The 24,389-nt window shown below is 42.2% G+C and overlaps 2 protein-coding genes across 5 annotated transcripts; both read right to left on the bottom strand.

Moving 5' to 3' along the window:
- sh2d5 (SH2 domain containing 5) lies at positions 1-7,812 on the bottom strand. 2 transcript variants are annotated; one of them, XM_084316375.1, is made up of 11 exons: positions 7,720-7,734; positions 7,434-7,564; positions 7,263-7,332; positions 7,079-7,159; positions 6,638-6,712; positions 4,242-4,388; positions 3,457-3,657; positions 2,340-2,514; positions 1,810-1,915; positions 1,526-1,685; positions 1-1,029 (listed from the first exon to the last, which is right to left on the bottom strand). In XM_084316375.1, exons 3-11 carry the CDS (start codon positions 7,317-7,319, stop codon positions 823-825), a joined length of 1,209 nt encoding a protein of 402 aa, XP_084172501.1. In that variant the 5' UTR covers positions 7,320-7,332; positions 7,434-7,564; positions 7,720-7,734; the 3' UTR covers positions 1-822. The 2 variants fall into 2 exon arrangements, with proteins under 2 accessions (XP_084172501.1, XP_084172500.1); XM_084316374.1 differs by lacking the exon at positions 7,434-7,564 and having other exon boundaries at positions 7,720-7,812.
- Positions 7,813-8,476: 664 nt separating this feature from the next.
- On the bottom strand, positions 8,477-20,820 carry hp1bp3 (heterochromatin protein 1, binding protein 3). 3 transcript variants are annotated; one of them, XM_084316001.1, is made up of 13 exons: positions 20,716-20,820; positions 20,120-20,199; positions 19,288-19,456; positions 17,628-17,723; positions 17,351-17,510; positions 13,237-13,380; positions 13,077-13,145; positions 11,439-11,587; positions 11,199-11,289; positions 10,933-11,089; positions 10,695-10,806; positions 10,080-10,229; positions 8,477-9,961 (listed from the first exon to the last, which is right to left on the bottom strand). In XM_084316001.1, exons 2-13 carry the CDS (start codon positions 20,184-20,186, stop codon positions 9,406-9,408), a joined length of 1,920 nt encoding a protein of 639 aa, XP_084172127.1. In that variant the 5' UTR covers positions 20,187-20,199; positions 20,716-20,820; the 3' UTR covers positions 8,477-9,405. The 3 variants fall into 3 exon arrangements, with proteins under 3 accessions (XP_084172127.1, XP_084172126.1, XP_084172128.1); XM_084316000.1 differs by having other exon boundaries at positions 20,099-20,199; XM_084316002.1 differs by lacking the exon at positions 17,628-17,723 and having other exon boundaries at positions 20,099-20,199.
- Between the last annotated feature and the right edge of the window lie 3,569 nt (positions 20,821-24,389).

Here is a 24,389-nt window from a genome sequence, read left to right on the forward strand (position 1 = left end):
TGTCGTCGATTATGTATTTGATGTTGTGCATCATATCGTAGAGTAATCACAGAAAAGTAAAACGACACTATAAATGGAAAACCAGTCCCATTAGACATTAAAATGTGATCTACATGTTAAAAAAAAAAGGTACTTACAAAGCAATAATCAATCAAAGCAAGCAAAGAAAAAAATCTTTGGCTTTAACTGATGTGAGCAACCAGGACAGCTAACCTGAGCCTCGAGCCCAGGAGAGCCCAAATTATATTGTACAGAATGATCAATTGTATATTCATAAGTCAATATCAAGCTTTGAACCCTGGGAATACTTACAGCAGCAATGTAAAATAATATTGTAAATTAAAAGAATTAAAGGAGTAATGACGATTACCATACATCTTACCATAAGACGTTTACATTGAAAAACATGATAAGTGTCCCATCACAAAAATGGACAGATCTCCAACATTGACTTTTTTTGACAGAAAGCAACAGGCTTATTATATAAGTGTCAACAGTCTATCAATCAATAGTGAATCCTACTTAAAAGTTTTAAAAGACCCCGTGCAATAGCGGAGATTGCTCTCGTCACCAATGCAAGAGGCTGCGGTCTCGACTCCCGGAGTCAGCATTGCCCAGGGGGGGGGAATTGGCATAACGACTAAATTGGGATGGGGAGAAAAATAGAAAATCAGGTGGAGAAAAAGATAATAAAAAAAAAAAAAATACCCTGTGCAATTATTAAAAAAAGATAATAATTAGTGAATAGTAAGTAAAGGTATATTTGTGCAATAGAAATAAAGTGTCATGGTTGTATTTGTTGTTGTCGACACTGTCCAGTGCTTAAACCCATTGCTTTCTCTGGGTACTTTTGGCGTTGCTTCTTTTGATGCTCTTCTGTGTCCCTCCAGCCTGCAGCTTGCCAGTGCTCTCTTCCCACTCGTAGCAGTGGTTCACACGGGCCCAGCTCAGTGAACATGCCAGGTCTTCTTTGGTCTCTGTGTAGTGCTCTATCAAGGCAGCGACCGAGCTGAATTCCTTCTTGTATTTCTAGAATAAAAGATTAAACCAAAAAGGGAAAAAGAAACAGGTAAATGAGGTAAGTTGGGCTAATTTTAAGGTTCCATTGCGTTTCATCTGTACTTTGGACCTCTTGTCTCTCGGAAAAAAACAACGTCTTTCCCGTTAATGATACAGAACGATGGACCAGTTCAAAACAAAAATCGGTACTTTGGCACAACTGACTCCAGGGAACGGGTGAGCCGAGTCAGCATTAGGGCTCATTCACTTCTAGTCACAGCACCTCACTGCAGGTTGGTGCGCTGGTGTGGATGAACCATTTGTGTGACATCATGCTTACAGCTTTTTAAAATATTTTTTTTTATTGTACATCTATTTTGCAGTCAAACAAAGTTAAAATCAAGATGACATCACACAACCCCCCTCCTTTTATCACTCTCTCCCAATAATAATTTGATGATAACCTCAATACACTTCCCTAATAACAATAAAAACATTTTTAAAAATATCATAAATAAACACCTACCTCCAGTAGGAATTTCCCCTTGTGTGTATTTTCTATGAGGTGGGTAACAAGGCCAGAGGGGAAGTGAATGATTAGAGAGCCACAGTTGGGCTTCTTGGGATGGGGACACAGGAGGTATGATCCCAGGACGTCGTCTGCAAGCAGGGATGAGCTGCTATCGCTGCAATACAAGACGCAGACCCAAGGTAACATGTTTTTGTGCAGTCACTGTTCAAATACATGGAGCATACATCCAAGGGAAGGGATCAGGGATATATCCGTTAAGATGCAGGAGTAGAACTCACGTTGCAATGCCATCCCAACGCCAGACTGCTTGTGCCAGTGCTTCCTCCGTCTCAGCCAAACTGGGAGCACGGGATCTCTTCAGTGGTGCATTTTCCTGTTCCTTTCCTGTTTCACATAGAAGATGATACATTCTTTGGGATTCTTGAAATGATCACATTCCAGAGGGTCCCTCGGGGGAGATATTTTAACAGGCTTTATTTGCTTTGGAAAATGTCCAATGTAATTCCACCTGGAGTGGAGTTGCAGTGAATGGAATGCTCGTTTTAAACAGAGTTGGAATGAAAAACAAGGAAAATGCTGATGAAATAGCCACGTCGTGTACAATGAACATGACCACCGAGTGAGCACCAATGACAAAAAGCTTTCAGAAGTTTTATTACGCAAGAGCATCTTTCACCTCGTTAAGTGGTGCACAGTGCAGAGCCCACATCCACTTAACAGACACCACGACAGACGGTGAAACACTGAGGGTTTCGTTACCTAATCCACTCTTTGACTCTTGAAACGGCTCTTTGAACACTCAGCCCACCTTGTGGAGGGTTCAGTCGCTCCTGGACACTGCGCTGTTTGAGAGGGGTGAACGTGAAGGAGCGATAAGCCCCGGAACGGAGCACTTTGTTGCGGATGGCATCCTTGCGCGTAAGGGAAGGAGAGCAGGTGAAAGCCTCTTCTTGGCTGCTCTGCTGCCCTTCAGTCAACTTTTTCTGAAGAACCAAAAAACAAACAAACAAAAACTATAAGAACAGCACTAGTCTGAAAAACTAGACTCAAAGAGGTACTGTTCTCCGATTCAATCAGCAGCGTCCTATGGAACAATAACTTTGGCCAATCGTGCAGAATACAGAAGGGTTTGCTAGTGTGACCCACCTGGATTCCCCTGCATGGGAAACCAAACATCAACCAGTCAGCCAAAGGGGAATTCCCCCCTGGTCACAGGATATATTAGGCTCACTACTAGGCTTTATTAGGAGTACTAGGCTTTAGGCCACATGATATATTAGGAGTACTAGGCTTTAGGCCACAAGATATATTAGGAGTACTAGGCTTTAGGCCACAAGATATATTAGGAGTACTAGGCTTTAGGCCACATGATATATTAGGAGTACTAGGCTTTAGGCCACATGATATATTAGGAGTACTAGGCTTTAGGCCACAAGATATATTAGGAGTACTAGGCTTTAGGCCACAAGATATATTAGGAGTACTAGGCTTTAGGCCACATGATATATTAGGAGTACTAGGCTTTAGGCCACATGATATATTAGGAGTACTAGGCTTTAGGCCACAAGATATATTAGGAGTACTAGGCTTTAGGCCACATGATATATTAGGAGTACTAGGCTTTAGGCCACATGATATATTAGGAGTACTAGGCTTTAGGCCACATGATATATTAGGAGTACTAGGCTTTAGGCCACATGATATATTAGGAGTACTAGGCTTTAGGCCACATGATATATTAGGAGTACTAGGCTTTAGGCCACATGATATATTAGGAGTACTAGGCTTTAAGCCACATGATATATTAGGAGTACTAGGCTTTAGGCCACATGATATATTAGGCTTACTAGGCTTCAGATCACAGGATATATTCAGCTTACTATAGGCTTCAGGCAGGGCTACTCTGCTACTACACTGGCGCAAACCTTGGACCCCGGCAGTAACCCTCTGAAGGGGGCTCTTCTGAAGGACACCAGGGCGCTGACGCTGAGGGGGAAGCCGTGGTTAAGCAGGGACGGGTTACGGCGAGGCAGTGGGCCAACGGCCTCCTTCTGGGCCTCGTCTGGGTGCTTCTCCAGGTAGAAGAGCTGGAAGCAGCGGCACAGCAGCAAGTTCAGGAACTGCGCCTGAGAGAAAGAGACCGCTGTTCCATTAGTCACCTTCTATGGAGCAGCTGCAGGATTCGTCTCTTGATGACGTCATCACTACAGTCCTCTCAGTCACTAATGGCCTCTCTTGTTCATATTCATGAATCGAAAAACATAGAAAAAAAATATATATAGAAATAACATTATGTAGATGATTGTCTGTATACCTTGTACCTGCTCGTCAATCTTGTTACATAGCTCATTGTGGTCAGGGTGCAACCAGAGGCTCTAGACTAGGTAGAATTCCACAAAAAAGGCGAGCCTGTCCAAAAGGGATGCATTTGTCTAGAACTGCCCAGACCTGTTGGTTAACACATGCGATCATGTTCAGGCAATAATAATCTGATTGTGACAGTGTTAACTGTAGACAGAGAGACAAGTAAAGACAACAAGCAAACAGAAGAGTTAAATGCTCTGATGCCTGAGGACTATAATTATAGTAATCTCTGGGCTACAATAAAAGTAAAAGATGTTTGAAATGAGAGCGAGAAACCATGATACAAACTTGTGTGTATGTGTGTGTGTGTGTTGGAGGGGTATGTGTGTGCTTTGTGAACTCGTACTGCTCTGAAGTGCCTGGCCTTGAAGAGGTGGCAGTACAGCTGGGCGTCGGGGCTGCCTGGGTTGTGGGCGACGAAGGCGAACTGGTCATCTGCAGGCCGCGCCGTGGAAAGAGAGATCCTCCTCAGAGCGTGAGCCATTAGAAGGGTCTACGGACAAAGTCATGTGAAACTTTATTTATATGAATTAATATAGACTATAAAATCCATGACCAGTTTGTTCCAACATGCTTTACAGAAACAATGGACACAGTCAGGACAAAACAGAAAAAAACTAAAAAGGGATGAGCTGAGTAAGTAAGACACTTTATTTAACAGATTGCAGAATGGGTACAATACAGTACGGCTCAATACACACAATTGTTAAGGGGATGCAGACCAGAAAAAGACGTTTGTCTTGTTTACATCAGGGTCCCCCATTTTCAATTCATAGTGACATTTATGACATACACAACATACATGACATTTATGGCATATGGACATACATGACATACAGGTATTTAGTACTGTTACATTTGTGACATATACGATATTCAAATATACAGTACTGTTACCCATAGATCCTGACAGAGTATATACATATGATGGGGAGGGGACTGTAGGAGGGGGTGGGTGGGTGGGAGAGAAATATACATACGGTGGGGAGAGAATATACGGTGGGGAGGAGACTGTACATTTGGAGGGGGTGGGTGGGTGGGAGAGAAATATACATACGGCGGAGAGAGAATATATACATGCGGTGGGGAAGAGACTGTCTATTAGGAGGGGGTGGGGGTGGGGGTGGGGGGGTTTGGACATTTACGGTGGCCAGTTTCGAATTGCAGCATCCCGTAGGTGCTCTTTAAGAGCGGTTTTGAATGTGGGTAGGGATTCACATTCCTTTACAGCTTTGGGTAGGGCGTTCCACATTGATGTGGCATAATTGCTAAACGTGTTTAGTCCCTTGTTTGAGCCGAATCTGGGTTTAACATGATTTGTTGAGCTTCCTCTGGTGTTGTGGTCATGGTATTCACTGACCTTTGGGAAGTATTTTGACATGTACATGGGTACCTTAGTCGTGTAGTGTATCTTGTAGAACAGGCACATTGCAAGTTGCTGTACTCTGTTGTCTACTCTAAGCCATCCTAGGTTGTCAAAGTGGGCAGGGGTGAGGTGGGTTCTAGGAGTAAGGTCAAGCAGTAGTCTGACCAGTTTGTTTTGTGATGTTTGTAATCTTGTTTTAGCGCCTTTGAGGTGCTTTGGTACCATGAGGTGCAAGCATAGTCGTAGTACCCTTGAATGAGTGCTCCTGCCAGAGTCTTCAGGGTATTCTTGTTTACCAGAGAGGAGATCCGGTACAACTGTCATTGTATGTTGTTACTGTGTGCCGTTGTATGTACCATTTACTTTGATACAATGTATGTGCTGTTGTCTGTTGAGTACAGTGCTGTGAGAAGGCATTTCCCTCCGGGGACAATAAAGTCCAAGTCTATAACCTGGGCTTGCAACAGCAAAGGCTCAACCACCCATAGATTTGAACCTTTAGACCCGAGAACAGCTAAGAGCCTCTGGTCACAGGACCTGACTCACACCTAGTGGGGATGCACTGTATAGGGTGAAGACGACGTTGGGAGATAATACAGTAGAGCAGGGGTGTAAAAAGTACCCAGAAATTATACTTAAGTGAAAGTATGGGTACCGTCTCAAAATCTTACTCAAGTAAAAGTCAGAGTATCTGGCTAAAAACACACTTGAGTAAAAGTCAAAAAGTTTCTATTTTTAAATGTACTTAAGTACTAAAAAGTTTAAACGTTTTTTCTGACGGTCTATTCTTCTGACTGTCTAGTCTTGCACAAGGACCAATCAGCATGGGTAATGGGAGGGTTCTTTTTCCATTGATGGGGATTTGATTGGCTGTTTTTAAGTAAAATGCGGCCGCAGGATTAATAACGTTAACGTTAGTTCGGCCAGAGAAACAAATATACTAATTCAAATGGTTGGACCCGAGAGATTTGTAGGTCTGCATTTTAATTTAAATGTAAGGAGTAAAAAGTATGTTTTTTTTCTCTGAAATGTAATTGAGTAAAAGTACAAGTATACAAACCTAATAATACTCGAGTAAAGTACAAATCCTCCAAAACAGTACTTAAGTATTGTAACGAAGTACAATTACTCAAGTACTTTACACCCCTGCAGTAGAGTATCATGCAAAGCTTTATAAACAAACAATAGGATAATCTGATTCTATAGCTGACAAGGAGCCAGTGAAGGGATGGATGATAGATTATTCCAGCAGAAACCAGTGTCTCACGTTGATTAGACTAAAACAGACTAACATATAAATACACGCACACAATGAGCAAACTTCCAATGCGATCATGTATTTTGTCATCGTTAAGAACAAACCACTATATCCTTACCGTCTCATCCTCGTTATACATTTTCACACCTTTGATTGAGAATTTCAGGGACACGGCCCTCCTTCTCTTGCATGTCTGGTTATGGGTGGAAACATTGTTAGCCATGGTGTCCTGCAGTCATTAGAGTTACTGTTATGTATTTAACAAGGATGCATCAATACCACATGTTCCCTGCCGACACCAATTCTAAGTCCATAAACTATAGGTATAGCTACAGTAGGATCATGAGTAGCGATCAGATTCATTACTTTTACTAAACAGTATATTAGACCATTACATTACTTTTATTAAACAGTATAACTTAGACCATTAGTTTGATTCATTACTTTTACTAAACAGTATACACTTAGATCATTCGTTTGATTAATTACTTTTACTAAACAGTATACACTTAAGAAGACCATTCGTTTGGGTCACTGGACTGTCATTTTACATTCTTACTCTGAGAGACTTGAGCTGTGTGTGCAACTGCTCCATCTGGTCAGCCAAACAGCAGTCGTCCACTGGAAAGGAGCCCACGTACTTTGAAGACACAACGTTGTCAAAATATCAATGATGAGAGCCTGTTCAAAATGAACCAATAGTAAAAGACAGAAGGAGAACAAAGACAAACTTCTAGATGTACCTCTGCTGATCGTGTAACTGTACCATCTTCTCGGTTTGGTGCGTCAGCGTCACCCATGCTGTCGATTTATCTGTGAAATCAGACCTCACAGGATCACTTTAGACTGCCATAGGTCTACTCTACACACAACACCAAACTGTATCGATTATCAGCGTTTTAGTTAGAAGTTACCTCAGTAGTCAGTCACTGAGCCTGTGTATTATCAACACACCCTTTGCTATGCTGGTTGGGTGAATGGTTCAGCATTGCTGCGGTAATTCATTCAAGTACCAGTCCAGTAACCAGGTTTCTATTGACTTCTTCTGGCAAACGTGTCGACATAAATATTTTAGGTTTACTGAAGATCTCGGAACATTGGAATGACAACACGTTGGTACATGCGGGTGCGCTCAGCCGCTGAGTGCCATGATTGAGCCAAACAGATTGAGAGAGAAACCAATTTTGATTAATAACTTACTTTAAGCCAGAGATTGTTCCCACCGCCGCCCAGTATGAGACCCCCCTCGCTCAGGCTCAGCAAACATCGAAAGTGACGCCCACACGACGCGACTTACCTGAACATTTGTGGTCCACTCCACAGGTGTGCTGGGGCGTGTCCCAAATGTTACACAAAACGCCACGGTGGAGTAGATTTGCCTGTAATAGGCTCAATTGAGTCCATGGAGGATATGCCACCCGCCCCCTCCCGACTCAACATTCCAGCTCATTGCGCAATTCAGACAGTGTACTGACGTGTGCATCCTCCCAATAAATTCCCACATCTAACTAGCTTTCCCACGTAGCCCTACGTCCAGCCCATACTTTTAAAATATTGGTTAAGTCATCTTATTTTAATCCTTTTACCTTTACATTTTTAATTAAAAAAAAATAACACCTATCTATTTTGCACATAATTCATTTCGTTTGCATATGACCGAATCCTTGTGTTGTGTTAATTACAGCACCATGCAATTATGTATACAAAATAAATAGCAATAACTTATAAGGACATCCATATAATTTAATTGACCTGTAAGTAACACAACACAAGGGTTCAATGTCCCTGATGGTGGCCATATTCAAACTATGTAAACTAGTTTACTCTCAAAACAAAATTAATGTGTGCAAAAGTTTTTGGATGTGCAAAATAAATCCGCATTGTTTTTTGGTGAAATGCCCCTTTAAGTAAACTGCTTTCATACCCTTCAAAAATAGAATAAAGAACAAGCAATTGATTACAAATAGCCATTTTTATTAATGACTTCGGGGGGAAAGCATAACATCATAAGGATTATATGCATGCACAATATGAGCTAAGGCCCTTCAAAACATCCGTCTTATTCACAATAACACAACTCAGACAGCTTGGCATTTAGAGCTCTTAACCCATAAAATCACCTCATGATCACACACATGAAAATAAAAACACATTTTGTTACAATGCAGTAGTATCGTTTTGAAAAATACTACACACTGTGCTTTGTCAAAAACACCACTATCGTATCCGCAGGTCTCAACATTCAAAATGGACTTTGTATTCAAACTCGAAAGGCCAAACTAAACGCCAGTGTTTACCAGGACACAGGAACAGACTAAAAGTCTTAAAAAATATTTCTCAATATCATTTATCAGTTTAAAATTTGCAACGCACGATTAAGTAAAAGTTTAACAATCTTTTTTTTTTGTTTTTTTCTTTCTTCTTGTAAAGGAGAGGGTTTGATGCCTTTAGGAATGTGTGCCGTCAACATTTGGAAGGGAAGATTAAGAATGGAATATAAAACATGAGAAGACAAGCCACAGCATGGCTGTAGTTACACAGGACCTCTGCTGTGCGTTACCAAGGAGAAGCAGGGAAATGGGAACAGAGAGTAGTGACAGACTTCAATTCTTAACCCAGCTTCTCTTAAGCTTTTACACAAACTGAGCTTTTCTACACAACGGTGTTTAAAAGGAAGAGATAAAATGAGATTCAGATACTCTCAAATGTACAGTAAACTTGCCTAACCGATGTCACTTTCCTATCCTACAAAAAAGAAAAAAAGAAAAATCCTACAGCCCCCTCAAAAAGGGAGAAAAACAATGACGCAAAACAGAGCACTGAGAACAAGAGGCAGCGCCTCCTTCAGAGCTACAGCTGGCCTTCTCCGGCTGGGCCCTGCTGGGCTCAGAGTTTCCTCTGGGACCTGCGGGCAGAGGGCTTGGTCTTCGCCTCCTTTTTAGCTGCAGGCTCCTTGAGGGACGACTTCTGTGACCCAGATGGTTTGGATCCTCTGTTGGTCATCTTTTTAACAACTGGTGTCTTGGGCTTCTTCACGGGAGCCGCCTTCTTGACAGGTGTGGCTTTACTTGCTGATGGCGATGCCTTCAAGGAGGCTGCAGGTTTCTTGGCGAGAGTAACCGCTTTCTTGGCGGGAGTGGCCGCTTTCTTGGCGGGAGTGGTCGCTTTCTTGGCTGGAGTAGCCGCTTTCTTGGCGGGAGTAGCCACTTTCTTTGCGGGAGTAGCCACTTTCTTTGCGGGAGTGACCGCTTTCTTGGCGGGAGTGGCCGCTTTCTTGGCGGGAGTGGCCGCTTTCTTGGCGGGAGTGGCCGCTTTCTTGGCTGGAGCAGCACCTCTCTTTTTGGGGGGAGGCCTCTTGCCCTTAGCCTTTGACGGACTGGCTGTTCGTGGCTTCTTCCTGGGCGGAACGCGAGCCTTTGGTGCAGGCCTCTTCTGAGCTTTTCTGAAAATCAGAATTGAGAAGCACAGCAATAGTGTCATTTCAAGTATATTTTTTTTGACAGCTGAAAACACACCTACATCAAATACAAACTCGTTTCTTTGAGACTTTTCAGACGCACCTCTTTGGGGGAGGTTCATCATCCTCATCCTCTTCTTCCTCATCCTCATCTTCCTCGTCAGAGGAATCATCCCGAAACTTACTCTTGGACGTTTTCTCCTTCTTCTTCGGTGGTGGTGCTATGACTTTGTCAGGGTACAAAACGGCTGGGCTGTGGAACAACAAAAGAGAAGGTCTGAGAAGAATGCATATAAACCAGTTCTTTCAGATGTGTGGGCACATATCTAGGGCTGACGGTTCCCGTCTGTATATGTACAACTCCGCTTTGCTTGCTTAACATCACAAACCGGGAACAAACACTTACCCCAAGTTGTTGAAATGGTCCAAATTTTGAGAAGTTGGACCATTTCAACTTCAAACTTAGCACCACTATGAAACTTAAGTCAATTGAATTGTAAAATCTGTCAGAAAACAATACTTTGGATACACAAAGTTCCCAGTTACAGTCTTGGTTATCTGGGGTGTAGTTATTCATGTCTACAAATAGACAAAAAAACTTGACTGTAGAAATAAGGTGTTGATTACATTTTAGGGTGGCTTTTCATTCCAAGACAGGAATGTGCAGTTTCTAAGGCAAATTAATTCATTAGGAAAACACAGAATGTGGTCAATGTACCTTGGGTAGAAGGGGAATGAGAGCCGGTAGGTTCCTTGGAATCCCTTCCCAGTGATCTGATCCATCCAGCCCAGCATTTTACACTTGGTTAGAGTCTTAGTCAGAGTGGCCACTGAGGGGAGAACGTACCACAGACTTAGTGAATCCTCAGAATACCTAAACCTACGATTGTTCATGTGTGATCAAGACAAAAGCAGGATGCGCGATAGAAAAACATTAGGAAGAGAGTGGGACTTACCCAAACGGCCTTCCTTGGTGTCCTTGTTATTGTCAACTAGGTATTTGCGGAGTGTTTGGGTGCTGCAGGTCTTGGGTTCGTTCATGGCTGTGACGGCAGCGACGATGGCGTCGTCCAGTGGCCCGCCCTTCGCAGCCTTGTCGGCACTACGCTTCAGCTGTGACAAAGAAAAAGAGTGTCTTGAGACCAAAACACCTCGACAGCGGAGAAATGCTTTGGGACTAACGATACATGCAGAACGCTTGTGTTGTGCTAAAGGACCATACCTGGAAAGTCCCGCTGGCTCCTTTCCCAGTGATCCGCTCCAATAAGCCTCTGTCCACAGCCTTTATGAGGGCAGACTTCAGAACGTCCGGCCTGACAATAAAGCAAGAGAACGAATCAATAATGCCAGCTAATGACCAGATTTAAAAACATCAAAGACAGCAAACTGGATGGCTTGTTAAGAGGGCGTTTTTTGTGTCAGTGATGCTTTATGACTAACGATACAAGGCAAGTAAACGTACCTGCTCTCGACGTTGAGATGTGGAAAGTGCTGCTCCAGGTATTTCTTGATCAGGATGTAGGAGGCCTCTTTGGGCTCACAGAGCCGAGTGATGATGAGGGGCAGAGCGTCTCCCAGGGACTCAGCCTTAACTCCCGAGGTCACAGCCTTCTACAACACCGCACAGCAACGGAGACAGGAAGACGCCGATTACAATCCAATACAAGAACCGACTCGATCCAACTCAAAAACATTTGATTCATATTTGGTGCAGACTCTTGGACCTACAGCACCGACAAGGCAGAATCCTTGGCCTTTGCAGTGTTGCGCCAAGGGCTGAAACACGTTTGTTTCTGCCGCTTTGCACTAAAAAGGATTTAAACTTATTTGTGAATGCAGATTTTATTTTGGATTTACAACCAAACACATTAGGATTTGTTCACACACGAACAACAGAAACTGTGCTGCTTGTGCATCCAAGAGTAGCACTATCAAACTAGCTAAATAAATAGAAAATAAATCAAAGACCTGTCCTCGAGAACCATCCACTAAGAATACATTTGAGTGGATTAGAGAAGGGAGGTGATTGTTTTTGCGTACAACTTGCTCTTTGAGGTGTGAAAGCAGCACTGAAGTGTGCGTGTAAACAAGGCCTTCAAGACTGGAGATAAGGATGATGTGAATGACAAGATTACTGTATTGTACCCATTCTGCAATCTGTTAATACATTTTTTCATTCAATCAATCACAGTGCAGGTGATTGCTTGAATGAAAATTTTATTAACAGATTGTAGCTTTTTCTCATTAGATACCGATAAATATTGGATTTGTGGAACATAAGTTGCATATACTTCCCTCCTTGCGGGCTGTTTAGGTCTTATAGGGAGACGATGTAGGGGACAGGGATTTAAGTAGACCAGACCCATATTGCCTCAGACCCTTCCCATAACAATCTCAAATCACCATTTTCTTCTAATGTAGTTCAATGAGGTTCCTGTTCCGCTAGGTCTAATGATCCCCATTAAAAGTATGGCACAGGTGCATTTTCCAATGTCCCAAAATGTCAAATTACTTATGCCACTTGAAGGCATTTATCCAAAGCACCTCGATCTACCTTGAGTGAATTCTTTTTTTATTATTACCTTTTTCCCCCTCCTTTTTTCCGATTTTTTTCCCATCCCACTGTTAAGTCATTATGCCAATTCCCAACCCCCTTCCTGGTTGTTGCGCACCACCCCCTACTGTTGGTCCGGGAGGCCGGAGACTGTCACATGCTTTCCTCCGACACATGTGCAGCCAGCCGGCAGCGCAGATTCTCACCGGGAGAGTGTAACGTGTGGAAGGTCACACTAACTTTCTCCAGATCCTACCCTCGCTGTGCAGGCGCCCCGACCGAACTGTAGGGGTCGCTGTCCACAACGCCCAGGACCCACCCACGGCTTCCCTCCCCCTAACTCAGCCAAACGAGTTAGTATAGCGATCAGCCCAAGCCAAGGCAATGCTGACTCTCCGGGAGTCGAGACCACAGCCTCTTGCATTGGTGACGAGCACAATCTCCGCTACGCCACCTGACCGCCCGAGTGAATATTTTTAGCATGGGTGGCCTGAATGTGAACCTTGGCAGTGAAAAGTGCCATTTCCTATGTCTTTTATAACTTACCTTAGCTTGAGGTTTGGTGGTGGGCAGCTTCCCGATGGCAAAACTACCTGAAAGGCCTTTACCCTTGAGCTATGCAAGAGAATAACAAAGACAAAGCAGTGAGTGAGCAAGCGAACGAGCGGTCGGATAACAAATATTAAACGAGCAGAACACTCCTTACCTGTTTGACGGCACCCTTCTCTACATGCTTCTTCAAAGCCTTTTTGATGAGGAATTTTCTCTTGTCCAGATCCAGACCCGGGTATTTCATCACGATGTACTTCATGACGGACTGGAAGGACATTCCTGACCTGTCAGCGGAGGACTACAGAGGAGAGATACTGGGCATGACCTACAAATACTGCACACAAACATGGCATCACCGTGTCCTGAATGCATTGCTTCAAAAGAAGAGGAAATGGAATGAGAGAGACATACAGGTGTTTAATTATGTGTGCTGGATGTTGGTATGGATATGAGAAGTAGGGCTGGGGCTATATTTTTCTGATGTTTGACGGTATACTTATTTATATAGTCCACCCCAACCATGGACTGTTCCAGCTGATGCGGTCTAGAAAGCGCTACCGCAGCCACAACCAACCGGCTGAAGAACAGTCCCCCCCCCCCCCCCCCCCAAGCCATCAGACTCCAACAGAGCCCCTTGACGCTAGAGCCATATGAAATCAGTTTTATTATTTTCCAAATTCCATAAAACTTTTCCCCAAATTCCATTTTAATATTTCAGAATTCTGTATTTTGCTTTTTATGCTCATTTTACCATCAGAAATAGCGTCTAATAAGTGGGAATGAATAAATGTCCACAATTGAATAAGATATAACAGTCCATTTAATGTTTTTAAGTGCTGCAACTCAGAAACAGTTACAGTTTACACAATATTTTTCAAATAATATTGTGGCAAAATAAAAATACACATTTCAAGTGTAAACAATAGATACAGCTACTACTGACATTATCACAATGACAGTAGCCTAGCTATATCCATTATATTATGATGCAATATACCGGTAGTAATGCATAATTTAGGCACCCTTAGTTTAGTTTATAAAGGACAGTGTGTAATGACAATCGTTTGCATTAAACAAATGGATGGGTGCACTAGATTTAGCTAGAAGCTATCATTTCCATCTATAGTCCTCTGTACTGTAACGTTACATAGCTATTTATTTCGTTTATAAAGGACAGTGTATAATGACAATCGTTTGCATTAAACAAATGGATGGGTGCACCAGATTTAGCTAGAAGCTATCATTTCCATCTATAGTCCCAGGGCTGTACGCTAAGCTTTTTCACTAGGGGCACACTTGCCCCTAAATGAGAAATTTAGGGGCAAAGAATATTTTTAGGGGCACATTTTTAAATAAAAATGTTACCATTATTAAAAAAATATGTTCCTCCTACATTTACATTTAGTCATTTAGCTGACGCTTTTATCCAAAGCGACTTACAAGTTCTGTACGACAAGCCATCAGGAAGGGCACAACTCTATCAGCTGAGTAACAATGTTCATCAAAGTGTTGAGTGCTACAGTGTAGGTTAGTTTATTAGGACAAGTGCATGACAGTATGGTTAGTTAGGGTTAGATATATATATATTTTTTTTCCTGCCTCATTACTGTGGTAATTTTATTTAACATTTAAGTGCGTTTGTTTTCAGGTTTGTATCTTTTATAATGAACCAACTGAGAAAGTGTGTAAATCACTAATAGAACAAAAACAACAAACTGTGTGTGTGTGTGTGCGTGGCGCGCGCTGTAGTGCTCCTTGAATGAGATCACCACAACACACACACCATTGCATTAATCAGGAGGACAAGAAACTCTGCATATATTTGTTTCACAATGAAAAGTGCTTTAGAAATCAAATTAATTATTATTATTGTAAATAACCCCATGAAAGGTTTATTATTTTTATGGGTAATTACCTGCTTCATATTTGTGATGTTACTGGTTTCAGTGTGTGCCTAAAGTGATCAATGTGTTGGGCCGTTTATAGAGATCTATGCCAATGAATGTTTATGTATATCCGGGACTTTTTTTTATAAGAATTGAGAGGCATTTGTATATGTGACCTTTATTTTGAAAACCGTGTTGCGACGTGGTTTGCGCTTTTGACAGTGAAATGTTCAGTCCAACTTAGCTCGAAGGAAAGACTAATCAAAAAGGTTTAATTGACCCGTATGAGGCTCTTACGGTAGGACTTTGATTGTTTATAGAAGTGGAATGTAATACTATGCACGGGGAACCGTGACAATTATTAGTATTATCTTATTTGCATATCGTCTCATTATTAGATAGATAGGTTGATACTTTATTGATCCCCGGAGGGAAATTGAAGTAGACAGTATTTCACGTCCTAATATGGGGTTACTACTCACCTAATGCATGGCTGAACCTGAACGTTAGAAGTGTCTGTGTCCCCGTCAATCAATCACCACATCATCACTTCAATCATCATCATCTTATCATCTCTCCACATCGGACGTGGTTGTCATAAGATGGACTGATATCCACTCAGTTGTTCTTGCAGAGCAAAATTAGCGGCTTAAATTTATTGAAAGGAAGTGCTTCTTTGGCGATGCAATAGCCCATATTATTATTGAAAGGAAGGCCACATTCGGTTTCGTTTCGCTAGGAATTATGGGATTTGGTGTTGGATGTATAGACTCTATGCAGACAGGGACATGGTCTTTAATCGCACGATAGACTACAAGTACCAAGTATATAGCGTGACCCAGATTCACTCCACGTAAATATTTTTCACACTCCGGCTATCGGCGATCGCAGTAAGTTCATTCATTGCCGACAGATTCTTTCATAGCACCACGACATTGTGACGCACTGTACAGCCTTGGTTGTAGGCTAATGTTTTACAATTTTTTTATCCAATTTGTATGGATTCATTTAGGAGTGAAATGCGAATGAAGGGTTGAAATCACTACTCGCAACATTGCTCCCAAATATTATTTTTCACTCGCAACGGCCAAATTAAGGGGCAATTTGCAATCATCTCGTCGCAGTGTACAGCTATTTAAGTTTATTTAGTTTATAAAGGACCGTGTGTAATGACAATCGTTTGCATTAAACAAATGGATGGGTGCACTAGATTTAGCTAGAAGCTATCATTTCCATACTATGTCCTAACGTTACATAGCTATTTAATCACAATAGTGTTGCACGTGTTTTTGCGGGTCCAGTCCACGGAACGTTGACAGAATTTGCAAAACACCTTATCGCCGGAGGCATAAAAGTCATTAGGATACTGTTCTGCTCTGAATTGAGGGCTTATTGCGGAATTTCTTAGCTTCTTGACGATGTTAACATCAAAGCAGCGAGACGCTTGAGCACTGCTGCGTGTTGTGTGTAACCTGCTCTAGCGTCCCCGGTCATCTTTGCTTTGCACCAAAATTCCCAAAAACGGAATTTCAGTCCAGATTAGGCCAAATTCTACAATATTCCATGTTTTGCACTCGATTCCATTTTTATTGATAAATTCCGCGATTCAGTCCACGATTCCGTGAACACGGATTTCATATGACTCTAATTGACGCCCCCCTAACCCCCCCCCCCCCCCCCCGGACTACACTTGAGAAACACTATTGGCGATGATAAAAAAAAGATTATTGCACATTGCATTCTACACACTGCTAAAATTTGCACATTGCTCATCACACAACATACTTTTTTGGAACTGTACATAGCCATTTTGTTATTCAATTTCATATAGTATAATATCTACATCCTGATCTGCAATGCACACTTTTTAGAACTGTGTACAGTAATCTTTATTTTAGTCATCTTATTTTATTCTATGCTAAAATTCTTGTATTTTTATTATTGGAAGCTGCTATAGTCATCATATATTTTCACGTTTCTTGCTATAAAGTACTGAAATAAGTGACAAAGGAATCTGAATATACAAAATTATCACGGTGCAACTTTGATTCAATATGGTGTTTTAATATTATAATTATATTGTTTACAGTTTATTTTTTCCCACTAATATTTTTATTCAGATCAAATTGTAGACATATTTATGTCTTTCTACTATTACCATGCCCATAATACCTGTACCTCCCCCATGCTGCTATGACGCCCGGATTTCCCCAAGGGGATCAATAAAGGAATATCTTATCTAAATAAAAAAGATAATGAACTCCCCATCTTTATGTGGATGAGGATCCATAATGGTAAACCTCCAAGACCTAACGCGAAGACTAATATAGAATTAAGCGTCAACAGGTGAGGGGTAGAAATTCACTTCACATTGGTACATACTTTAATAGCCTCGATGAGGATGTCGTCCACCTTGGGCTGAGAGCCTGGGAAGATGCTGACACTGGGCACCTTTTTGCTTGCAGACATGGTGGCCCACGCAGGGACGGTCCTCTTCACCTTCTTGACTTTAGATTTCTCCAGCTTGTATCCGTCCTTCAACCTGTTGCCCAAAAAAAAGGGGGGGGGGGGGTGAAGAGAGAGCTCAGTAAATCATTCTGTGGTTTCCTCGAAGCGATATTTCACTATGATTCCACCCTCATCGTTATCATATCCTCACCTTAGCAGGAGAACATAGCAGTGTGTCGCACACTGTCCAACGATGCAGTCCTTGCATTTCTCACTTTCTCCCAATGTCCACGCAGTCAAAGCCAAACTGAAATATTTTGAAAACATCTTTACGCTCCATAGTAGTTTCAACCTACGAGCATCGCTGTTACTGTATATCTAGGGAGTCTGTGGGCCACAGCAATTTTTGCTTCTTTTTAGCCACTCCTTTGACTTGACTCGAGTTCTATTCCATGACATGGTCTACGTCATAGACCGACTATTCAAAGACAGTGGTTCTCAACAGAGGGACCAGGGACGTGCTAGGGTGGCCTTGCAATTATAGTAAACTATTGAAAGTTAATTACAGAATGCTTAATTCACAAAACATCAAGACTAAATAACGCATAGCAATTAATATTATATAAATAGCCTTTTTACTTTCTGTAGATGACACATCTACTGTAATATGTTTGCTATGAATAGGGGAAAGAAAATATAGAAGGATATCGATGTGTAAATATCGACGGTCTACTGGCAAAAGTAGTTTTTCACTTTTACGCTTTTATGAGTGGAATAAGTAGGGCCAACTACATTGGTGTAGAGACGGAGCTGCGACGACAACGACGACAGGCAGAAAGGTCATAATGTCTCTGGAATAATTCCTTGGAGACGGGGGCAAAAGGGTTGAGAACCACTGCTCTAGGAGATGAAGAGGAGGAGGAAACATTTCATGTCATGGGAGTCAGTTTTGTGAGTACGACTACAGCAGTGGCATTTTCTGTACCTACTTTACATGTTGGCAAGACGCTAGTTTGAAAAAGTTCCCATATTTCGATACAACTTACTGATCAGTACTGAAATATTGAATTAAATGCATAGTATTTATCCAACACCAGTATATTAGTTTAGGGGGGGGGGGGGATATAGCATGGTATTAATCAATGACCTTGCACAGGGCTCTAGACTGCAACAAAAATAGTGGTTATCCTCCTCATTTAGCTTTTTGAAATAATCAGCTATAGACCGCTTCGTATATGGAATGCAGTTAATTAAATAGATTGTTTCGTAAAGTTCTGCGTCCTCTGCCTTGAAGAACGTGAATCCCATGCACTCGCACAAATATGGCAGGGTGACATTTTAGCTCGCACATGCTCAAAAACTGGTTGCATATGAGATACAATTTTGGTCGCAGTCTGGAGCCCTGTAATTATGGAGGGGGGGGAACAAACAAACAATAAAAAAAAATTGATTCTAGATGCACGACACCCGTTATGCTTCGGTAATTTTTAAATTGCCATGTTTTGTCCAAATGTGAGTGGTATACAGCGTCCAGTAGATCAACGATAATATTGAAATGTCTCACTATACGCAGTACGTGTGCTGTCCCACAATGTCTGACTACCACAAAGTCAATGACTCTCTGTTCCTCAAGTTTTTTTTATTTTCTTAAATTTTTTAACAGACTGGTGCACTCAGTTGGCGAATATAGATGGAAGAAGTTGGTATATGCGTGTGACGGTCCCAGCCATTAGAGCAGCACCACCGCAACACTTGAGACAAATATTCTAATGCTTTCCAGCAGAGGTAAGGATAATAAACACATAAGTGCCATCAGAGTGAAATATCGCAATATTCATTAGTAAAGAGTTACAGATTCTGTGATGACTCACCCTTTCTTCCCCGATTCGTCAACTTTCTTTTCCCCGGCTGCCTCAGCCTCCTCACCGTTTTCAGTTGGCTCTGCCTCCCCTAAAGCCTCCCCCTCTCCCGGGGAGGCGGAGGACGCAGCCTGCTCCTCCTCCTCAACAGAAGGTGACCCCTCCGATGTGGCATCAGGCTCTGGATAGAGGTTTGGTGGGAAAGAAGGGTGTACAGAGATGTGATGTCCTGACAACACAAAGAATTTAAACTAGCTGGTAGATCCAACCTCTACTACACTCCACCACAGTATGAGGTCAGGGGAAAATACCATAAACCAGAAAACAATGCTCGCCAGTCGGGCATGACTTACTTTGTTGGCTTAGTCATTGAAATACCTTGCTCACACAGATATTCAATGCAATATTCAAGTCGACCATTAGTAAAGTTCCATGTGTATAATTCCAGCTGCGTTTGTACATGGATTTTCCTCAAACTGAGCTACGCAATCAGATACCATTTTCAAGTGACAAGCCACGCAGTTGAGCATAGTAGAGGTTGGGTTCACCAGCTAGTTTAAACATATTTCAACAGACTGGTCAAGTACAATGTAACAAAATATATATACATCTCACATGCTTGCAAAACAAATTTCTAGAGGAGAGGGAATTACAAAGGGCAAGTTTATGAAATCACTTTCCACAACCACTAGTGCTTAATGCACTGGTGTGTTGGATGCTATTTTGCTGAGTGTCATGTGGATAGTAATCATTATATGACTAATATTCAGTATGGTCTGGATATTATGGCTGGGCACCGGTTGGGACACCATCAGTTCCCGACCTGGATGATGGCCGAGCTCACCTCCCTCTGCTGCAGTAGAGGGGGCAGTCTCCTGGGGTGGAGTCCCGGCTGCACGGCGAATAGGCATCACACTAAATGGCCTGGATGGGGACATGAACACGGATTAGCTGCCTGCTTGTTATATAATAAATAAAGTGTTTGGTCAGTTCGTGAAATGATAGCGAAAATGGCGCCGATGTCTGATTTTATTTTGCACTTGGCCAAAATCGTCATTCATTGGGGCCTTCGCCTTTCCCCCCCAGGAAGGATTTTCTTTCTTTACGTGAAACGTTAATCAAACGGACGACAATTGCGCATGCATTTCGTGCATTGCACGGCGTTGCGTTAACTAAATTACACTTGTGCTCAGATAAAATAGCAAGGAGGAGAAAATATTATTTCGCATCATGACAGAAATGGATATTTTCAACGAACACGTTAACGCTAATTCAAATATGGCCATTTTGTCCAGCAGTTCATACATACAGTAATGGCGCCGCATGGACCTGGTAGCTAAAATGCACCAAGTTGCACTGAAAGAAGAAGAAAAAATCCGCGCTTTTTTTGTGAAATTATGCATGCAAGAAGAAGCAACTGATTTTATATGTGAACCTTACCGTGTACTTGTCTACAGTAACAAAGAAATTCGACGTAAGGTTAGCGAGCTAACTAGCTAAAATTCTGCACTACCCTTTATTTAGAATTCTCTATTTACATGCCCCTCCCCCTGGAAGAACGTGACGCTGGCGTCAACTACTCACGTCAAGTGGGCGTTTTCTTGGAGTTCTTTGTTCCCAAGCCGAAGGCGCCAAGTCAATGAGTTATATTAAAGCTATGCTTGGGACAAAGTTTCATGTAAACCAATACATCAAATAACCATTCAAATAAACGTGTGCGAGTTGTTATAATTTAACAAGGGAGGCAGGTATATACCTAGAATTATAATGAGGTATTGTTGTCTCCCAGTGGTTAAGGGGAAACCATTTTCGAACGTTTCTATGACGACACAACGTTTCTATGTGAATCAACTCAGACTACCATTGACCTCATACTGACCTCTGACAAGTCCAAGATCTCCAGCAAAGGGGTTATAGCATGCGGGTTAAGTGATCATTACATGATATTCTGTACCCGCAAAAAGCTAAAACTAAAGGCTGGCTGTCACAAAACAGTCACATCTAGAGACCTCAAAACCTACTCTAGCGAGGCCTTTAACCTTGAACTGGAGAGTCTGGACTGGTCAGATGAACTCAATGGTACACTGGTTGAAGAAACTTGGCTTGGCTTCAAAACCAAATTTTCATCAATACTAAACAAAATGGCCCCCCTAAGAACCACCAGGGTAAAAAATCGCGCTGAGCCATGGATGCACACTGAAATACTGACCGCTATGAAAGCCAGAGACAAAAAATGCTCTGAGTTTCGTAAAAGTCAGTCAAAGCTTACCAAAAGCACGAGCAGTGAACTCCAAGACCACGTGACTGAACTCAAACTAGAAAGAAACAGACTAAGAAATGACGTAAACTCCATGATCAAAACTGCAAAAAAAAATTTCATCAATGACAAAACCGAGGAAAACAAAAATAAACCACGTGAACTTTGGAAATTACTCAACAATCAACTAGGCTGCAGTAAAAAACTCAAAACCAGGTTCTCAAACATAAACATAAAGACGGACAACACGCTCATCACAGACAAGCTGGATGTAGCCAATTACTTAAACACTTTCTTCACAAACATAGCCACAACACTGGTAAACAAACTACCCTCCCACTCAGGGCAGTATGGGGTAGAACACATAGTAGCATACTACATGAACCTAGGCGTCCACAAAGACGACTTCAAACTGGAAATAGTAACTACAGATGAGGTACTCAAAAAACTGAGCGCCCTCCAACCAAACAAGGCCACTGGCCATGACAACATCCCCTCCAAATTCCTCAGAGACTCAGCAGCAGCCATCACCCCAGTCATCACACACATAATAAACCTCTCCATAAAACAGGGACACGTCCCCAAGGACTTCAAAATTGCGAGAGTAACACCCCTGCACAAAAAGGGCAGCAAATTAGACCCGGGTAACTACCGCCCTGTTTCTATCCTTACATCCATCTCGAAAGTCATGGAAAAAATAGTATACGAACAGATCGAAAAATACCTCGCGGAAAAAAATCTAATCTACGAATTCCAATCTGGCTTCAGAACATCCCACTCCACTGACACATGCCTTCTCTACTTGAACGACCACATCAAACAAGAGGTGGACGCGGGCAAATACTGCGGCATGGTCATGCTGGACCTACAAAAGGCCTTCGACACTGTCAATCACACCATTCTGATTGACAAGCTAAAAGCAATTGGTTTTGATAGTTTATCAGTGAGCTGGATACAATCCTACCTGGAGGGGAGGGAACAGATGGTGGAAGTAAACGGTACCCTATCCCCCCCCCTCACAGTGAGCTGTGGTGTTCCACAAGGAAGCATACTAGGACCGCTACTATTCCTAATTTATGCAAATGACATGTCGTCAGCTTGTGACTGCAACTTGTTCCTGTTTGCGGACGACTCAGCCCTGCTGGTCTCTGACAAGAACAAGTTACAGGTTGAAAAAGCCCTCAGCTCGGAACTAGGCAAAATCTGCATATGGCTCGCCGACAACAAACTATCATTACACATGGGCAAAACAGAGTCCATTCTCTTCGGTTCAAATAACAAACTCAGCAAGACTGACGACTTCTCGGTTACAGTGGGTGACAATATTGTCACAAGGAAAGATGAAATTACCTACCTGGGTTCCATCCTAGAGGCTAATCTTTCCTGTGACAAAATGGCATCCAATATAATAAAAAAAGTCAACCAACGAACGCGATTCTTGTACCGGATCTCCTCTCTGGTAAACAAGAATACCCTGAAGACTCTAGCAGGAGCACTCATTCAAGGGTACTACGACTATGCTTGCACCTCATGGTACCAAAGCACCTCAAAGGCACTAAAAAACAAATTACAAACATCTCAAAACAAGCTAGTCAGACTACTACTTGACCTGACTCCTAGAACCCACCTCACCCCTGCCCACTTTGACAACCTAGGATGGCTTAGAGTAGACGACAGAGTACAGCAACTTGCAATGGGCCTGGTCTACAAGATACACTACGCGACCAAGGTACCCATGTACATGTCAAAATACTTCCCAAAGGTCAGTGAATACCACGATCACAACACCAGAGGGAGCTCCACAAATCATGTAAAACCCAGATTCGGCTCAAACAAGGGACTAAACACGTTTCGCAATTATGCCACATCAATGTGGAACGCCCTGCCTAAAGCTGTAAAGGAATGTGAATCACTACCCACCTTCAAAAACACTCTCAAAAAACACCTACGTGAGACTGCAATTCGAAACTGGCCCCTACAAATGTCCTAACCTAGTTGTACAGTAAATGACCAAGTAAGGCTTTGTCAACATTCCAATGTACAGTGTAAAATGTGTGTGTGTCCCCTACCCAACCCCCCCCCCCCCCCCCCCCCCCCCACCTCCAATGTACAGCCCTCACCCAACCCACCCAACCCCACCCCACCAACCTCCTCCAATGTACAGTTTCTACGCCAAATGTATATACACTCCTTTTCTGGACACTTTTGTATCACAAACAGTACTGTATTTGCAAATCTGATATGTCATAAATGTATAGATGTAGCAGTACTGTCTATCTGTATGTCATGTATGTCATATATGTTATGATGAATTGAAAATGGGGGACCCTGGTGGAAACAAGACGAAAGTCTTTCTCTGGTCTGCATCCCCTTAACAATTGTATGTATTGAGATGTACTGTTCTGTACCCATTCTGCAATCTGTTAATAAACTTTTCAATCAATTCAATCAATCAAAACACTGAACTCCTCAAATAGACGTATCACGACGCGGTACGTCATGACAAGCCCCGGTGCATTAACGGTTTGATTGATTGATTGCAACTTTTATTAACAGATTGCAGAATGGGTACAATACAGTACTGTTAGATATTGATTACCCACTTGTAAAAATCAACTCCATATTTAAACAGGAAACTGGTTTAACCCACTGAACCCAGGCTCAATACAAACAACTGCTAAGAGGATGTAGACCAGAACAATACATTAGTCTTGTTTGATTGATTGATTGATTGATTGATTGATTGATTGAAAAGTTTATTAACAGATTGCAGAATGGGTACAGTACAGTACAGCTCAATACATACAATTGTTAAGGGGATGCAGACCAGAGAAAGACTTTCGTCTTGTTTACATCA

This window comes from Notolepis coatsorum, assembly GCF_963971535.1.
Source record: "Notolepis coatsorum genome assembly, chromosome: 6".
NCBI lineage: Eukaryota > Metazoa > Chordata > Actinopteri > Aulopiformes > Paralepididae > Notolepis > Notolepis coatsorum.

Bases quoted from the DNA above. Each gene is read 5' to 3' on its own strand.
- sh2d5 (XM_084316374.1), bottom strand. From the start codon at position 7,319: ATGGGTGACGCTGACGCACCAAACCGAGAAGATGGTACAGTTACACGA. The intron at 3,658-4,241 runs GTACGAGTTCAC...TCTTTCTCTCAG, and splicing joins AGGCCAGGCACTTCAGAGCA to GCGCAGTTCCTGAACTTGCT. The intron at 1,686-1,809 runs GTGAGTTCTACT...CTTGTATTGCAG, and splicing joins CGTTGGGATGGCATTGCAAC to CGATAGCAGCTCATCCCTGC.
- hp1bp3 (XM_084316000.1), bottom strand. From the start codon at position 20,186: ATGCCTATTCGCCGTGCAGCCGGGACTCCACCCCAGGAGACTGCCCCC. The intron at 17,724-19,287 runs GTGAGTCATCAC...AAAATATTTCAG, and splicing joins GACGAATCGGGGAAGAAAGG to TTTGGCTTTGACTGCGTGGA. The intron at 11,090-11,198 runs GTATGGTCCTTT...TCTTTGTCACAG, and splicing joins GAGCCAGCGGGACTTTCCAG to CTGAAGCGTAGTGCCGACAA.